Raw genomic sequence first — 5,659 nt, forward strand, 5'->3', positions numbered from 1 at the left:
AGGGACACCCCTGCACAACCCCAACAGGACAGAAATTGTTCCTCTAGCCCAACCTAAACCTCCCCTGGCACAACTTGAGGCCATTTCCAGTCATTCTGTTGCTTGTTCCTTGGGAGAAGAAACCGAGCCCCGCCTCACACCAGCCTCCTTTTAGGGAGTTATCGAGAGTGATAAGGTCTCCCCAGAGCCTCCCTTTCTCCAGGCTGAACACCATCAGGTCCCTCAGCCACTCCTCATAGCTACCTATCTCCAGGCTGCCCCACTCCAAGTGGAAGAAGTCCGGTGCCTGGGCTGACAGCTGATCTGGGGGACAGAGAGAGCTGCTCTGCACAGGGCTGACTCACCTTGCAGCAGCTCCCTCTCAGTCATTAGAGAGATAGGCCTAACACCACACCAGCCCTGCCCGAGCGCTCGCTGGTCAGGCTGGCAACAGTGTCCCTCAGTTAACACAGCCCTCGACATGCTCTCGCGCAGCACGGTGAGAAAGGCTGTCCCACAAACACTGCGCCAACACAAAAGCCTCTCTGCAAGCCTGGAATTTAGGAGTGTTGACGCCCTGGCTAGAGCTATCCCGTGCTTTGTAAGGGTTAGGTTGTGACCTACCCTACCCCCAGAAGATTCATCCAGTGGGAGCAGACAGATCTCTGCAGGGTTTCTGCAGCAAGCACAGCCAGAGGGAAACCAGCGGGCTCTGGCAGTGACACATGCTGCTCTGAAGTCTTTCTTCCTTCCTTGTTTCCAACGGACAACACCAGGTCACGAAGCCAATCCACGACCCAGGTAAATTCGAACCAAAATGAGAGCGTGTTTGCTTACTCAATGCTGTTTTACGCAACAGACAGAACTGCTGGCGTCTGAGATTACCTGCAGTGCTGTAAACTGAGCAGAAGTTTTAAGGAGGAATTAACTTCAGAGGGGATGGAGAAGACAAGTACAGACCAACCACCTATTAACTAACCACAGAGGTTAAAATAAGTCATAGTGAAAAATCAACCTGTTGTCAGAGCTCCACTCACGGTGCCCACAGAACTTCTCTCCACAACATGAGGATTTAGAAACAGGACGGGCAGAAGCAGTCATCTGAGAAACTGTAAGAGCCTTGCCCTCTCTGTCATTCCTCCTGGGACTTGTCAGCTGCTGAAGTCCCCTCATTTATACAGAGCTTCAGTGTTCACTGCTTGATTCTGACCTTGGGTGCAAGTCTATTGAGCAGAGCAAGCAAAGCCATCATGCCCCTTACCATGAAGGGAACCCACTACCTTCAGAGGAAGGCCCCAGAGATTTAGCTCAATGTCAAACCTTCAGTGTTGTGGAGCTCAAAAGGTGCTCCGAAAAAAGCAAACTCAGTTTTACTGGTTCACATTTCATTTTTGTCACTGACTTCAACTCTGTAGCTCCTCCCATATCTTCCTCATTACATTTTTGTCTGTTTCAAACAGCAGCAGGGTGTCTGTGCCTTTGGTCTGCCTTTTCTGAGCGCTCGAGAACCTACACTGCCATTCTGCAAGTTCTGCTCTGAAATACAGGCAGGACTGGGGCTTTCCTGGATTGCTCCCTAAATGATCCCTGCAAAAACTTTACTACCAGCAACATTCAAGAGCATCTTTAAAGAAGGTTGCATAAGCAACCAGTAGTTGAACCAAAGGCAGTCACATGATAGGGATCAACCGAATTTCTGCAGAGATGGCAAGTTAGAAAGGGAAGTAAGAAAAATCTTCAGCATGAAGCATTAAGATAATTTTAAATAATTCAACTCCATGCTGTTACTTGCCCTGCAGAGGTAGCCTGGACAGACACACTTTGAAACGAGAATTTAAACCCACACTGCTATTGCCACAGTCACCTGTACAAACTGCTAACATCTAAGGGGTTACTGCTCTAAGACTGGGAGGTTGAGCACATGGCACGGGGGAACGGTGATCCTAGCAGTGAGCGCTCTCTTCAGACTCAGCCAGACAAGCTCCACCCTGCTGGACTTTTCTCTGCCAGAAACTTCTGTAGAAGACCGAGTGACTTATACCCTCGATATCTTGGCCGATCTAGAAATCATCTTGGAGAACAAAAACTGTGGAACAGCAACAGAACAGAGGTTGCTCTGCAATGGCAGGGGCCCCTCATGATTTACACACAAACGCAGGGGCAACACAATATTTACATTCTGTGTTAAACCACGTGGGAAAATAAAAAAATTATCTTCTGATCCTCTGAGTAATCACCACCCCCGTCCCAAAATCTTCACAGGCAAGTGAGGTAGGCAATAGCGGAGAACAGCCTTACAGGAACAGTGTGATTCCATCAGCGGCCGTGCAGCCCCTCGCGCTGCGCTCACAGCTCACCACGGCCCTTACGCAGCTGCCGGTGAGGACAGTGCATCTCCCTCAGCCTCGGGAGCGCACCGGTGTTTCCCCTTGAACACACTGCTGTGAACGCACCGGCCCCTCCGTGCCATGCAAGTGTTAGGGCAAGTCACAAGTCAGTTAGTCCTGCTCCACAAAAGCTCGTTAATGAAGCAGATTCAACCAGTGCCACAGAAAACAAAATCAAAGCAAGCAAAGCAGCACAAACAGGTTTTCAATAAAGCTGGATGACCATGTGAGATCATGACATGTTATTATCAGTAATACTAGCAGCCCGGTCAAACAGTATTTTGGGTTGATTTGGTTTCACTCTTTTACATACCAGTTGAAGGTATCTGATCATCAGAGTTCTCATTCACCTAATTAGCTGGTGGACATGCTGAAAGAGTAGAAAGCAGTAGATAGGTAGCAGTACTTGAGCAACATTTACAAGAGGAACTGAAAGCAAATGAAGGAGAAGATTACCGATCGTTTTCCCCCCCAAGTCAAGAACTGACTAGGATCCTCCTTTCCCGCACTCAAAGGAAACGCGGTTTCACTGCCCACGGAGGCAGTTTTAATGAGGATCTCTCAAACAGCGCAATGTCTGTACAATTACAAGGGGGCAGAGAGATTCCTGTTTGTACATGAGGACTAATACAGTGTGACATGCATCACAAAAATATACTACCCGCTTCGAAAGCGCGTATTCTGTTAGTCCAGATTTTAAAACTTGGAAATATCACCCGTGGGTAACCCACAGAAGTCATCACAGTGTACAAGTAGAGGAACTCTTCCTAAAAGCAAGGAGAGGCCCCAGAGTTCAGCCGAGTGCTTGATTTAGACTTTCCCAAAATGGATACATAAGCTCAAGCGTGCTGCTGACTTGCAGCCAACGGTTACCACCAGATTTCCAGTTCCAAGCTTTTTTCTACAAGCCAGCCAAGTTTAAAAACCGTGGACTAAGTCTCCATAATGCCTCTAGGTTTAAACAACACAGACCATACCCAGGAGGATTTTCTAAAGCAGACAACACTGCCCTAACTCTGCTCCGACCAGATCACTCAGAGAAATACCTCCAACTCCAACCTAAACACGGCACACGTCAAACACACACACACGTGGTCCTTTACCTTTAATGACAAAGGCTTCGGTTACCAAGCGCAGCACGTACAGAGGTTCATCTTTTGTCGAGAGGTCGTCGATTCCTGCTCTTGCATACATGCTGATGGCATCTCGGTAGGATCCTTCCACGTAATGAAGCTTTCCTAGGATCAGCAGAGCTTCTGTCATATACTTAGGCTGAAAAGGAATGGGGAGAAGAGAGTGTTTAAACGGCAAGAACGAGGTACTTCAGAACGAGTCCCTAACACTTTCCTCTCAGCACTGCTAGCTCCACAGGACGGAGCAAGAAGGATTTAAGTGTCTAGAGATCTCAGAGCTGTGCTCATGACAGCAGCAGGTAACAAAGGTCAGGCAGCTACCATAGAGCTCACTTTGGAAATACAGAGCTTATAAACCACCTCTCTGGCTTCAGCTGACCTCCTCTACCGATCTGCCAGCTCAGGGAGCACACAAGCACCTGGTATTGTCAGAACCACCTACCCCCACCAAGAGAAACCCCTGCTTTTAGACTAGGCAGGCACTTCTTAGTCAATGCTCCCCTCTCCTCTGTACATTTGATTAAAGAGCCAGGAGGCTCCCAGATCTTCTGAAGTTATCGAAGAATTTTCAGGCAACATTAGAAAATCCAGACAGGGTGCCTGCTACCTCTAAGATTTGTTTGGTTTCTTACGGATTGAAAACATGTATATAAACCAGTGTAACAAAAAACCTCAATAAAATACATCTGCTCAAAGACCCTTTTCATGCTTTGGAAGGCATGCAAAGGTTCCAAAGCCATCATACTACTTTTTTTTTTCCATACACGCAGTTAAGACAGCGTCAATGCTGCATGAGTCGCCAAGTCCCACCAACAACAAAATAGTCATGGCAATTCACGCAGCCAAACCTAACACCAGGACCTGGAAGAATTCAGAGGTTCTGGCTGTTACGGGGGCTAAACTACAAAGAAAGAGTTTTGTGTGGTCTCCCCTTCCTCCCCCCTCTCCTGTCCACTTTTTAATTATGCTGATTTTCAAGAAGCTGAGCACCAGGCGCTGCCCCAGCAAAGCCCCTGCACACTTACTCCCTGGAAATCAACCCAGAAAAGGATAAGCACAAACTTTCAAGCTAAGTAGCCTGTAAGTTTCAGCACCAAAAGTAATACAAGCCTAGAGCAGACTGTTGCAACTCATCATCTTTTTAAAGCCCATTCCACAACGGTGTGCCCAAGGACACCAGCACAGCAGCCGCCATCCAGGCAGAGTCCTACAACTCTCCTGAAGCTCTGCAGTCGAGCTGACAGGCAGCTACCAACCACACACACAGACCACGAAACGAAACCGAAGCGTCTCCGGCAGAGACCACAAGCAACGCTAGGTTGTAATTCTGGGCTCACAGCACGACCTGAAGGGCCTGGCAGCAGCTTGGGCGATGTTTGAGCTCTGATCTGGAGCTGATCAGGCATCCACGATCCACTCAGCCCAGGAGCAGCAGCGGGGCACTCCGCTGTGCCAGCCTGACAGCACAGTGACGTGACCATGCCCCACCACCCCACAGAATCCCAGAATATTTACCCTACTTCTTCCTAATAACAATAAATAAACAGGATATATACTTGTAGCACATGATTTGTTTGCATATGAAAAAGCAAACCTCCCAACAGAGGTACCCAACAAGGGGTACTGAATTCCAGTCCACTAGCAATACCTACAGCAGGGGACATACAGGGACACGAACAGGCAACAGCAACACCTTGTACCAGACTGACCATCATACGGAAGCAGCAGCCACTTGGCAGGAATGATGACAACAGGGTCCACTTACTCGTAGTTTTCCTCTGCTTAAGATATTGGTCAGGTGCTGTTTCGCCTCACGCAGTTTTGGCTCATTCTTCTCCGTCAGTGGAATGGAGTCCTTCAGCTTGGCAAAGTTCTCCTTCAAACATTCTTCCAGCAGCGCCTCTGCGAGCAGCAAGCTCCCGTAGTCCTCTGAAAGCACACACCGACCATCAAGAACCACCACTTAGTGCCACACCGCTGATAAAGAGTGCCACAGAACACCACAACACACCTCTGCGACATAAACCCAGCCACTCGAACGAGGGGACAAGGAAGAATTGACAGGCAGAAAAAAGTTCTACGAACTTCTAGCTATTGGAAACAGTACGTTTCCTATGAAAAAAAGGAAATGTTGCCTTTTAACTTGAAGATTTTCCCCAA

At 48.3% G+C, this 5,659-nt stretch overlaps 1 protein-coding gene across 1 annotated transcript in view; it reads right to left on the reverse strand.

The window, feature by feature from the left end:
* Positions 1-5,428, reverse strand: part of TTC7A (tetratricopeptide repeat domain 7A) — a gene marked incomplete at its 5' end in the record, with an annotated part of 107,633 nt that extends 102,205 nt beyond the window's left edge. The window contains 2 exons of the mRNA XM_010140088.1: positions 3,470-3,638; positions 5,265-5,428. Of these exons, the coding sequence (XP_010138390.1) occupies positions 3,470-3,638; positions 5,265-5,428 (333 nt within the window). The remainder of the gene's footprint in view (positions 1-3,469; positions 3,639-5,264) is intronic.
* Positions 5,429-5,659: the final 231 nt, after the last annotated feature.

Source organism: Buceros rhinoceros, unplaced genomic scaffold (genome assembly GCF_000710305.1).
Source record: "Buceros rhinoceros silvestris isolate BGI_N320 unplaced genomic scaffold, ASM71030v1 scaffold3967, whole genome shotgun sequence".
Taxonomy (NCBI): Eukaryota; Metazoa; Chordata; class Aves; order Bucerotiformes; family Bucerotidae; genus Buceros; species Buceros rhinoceros.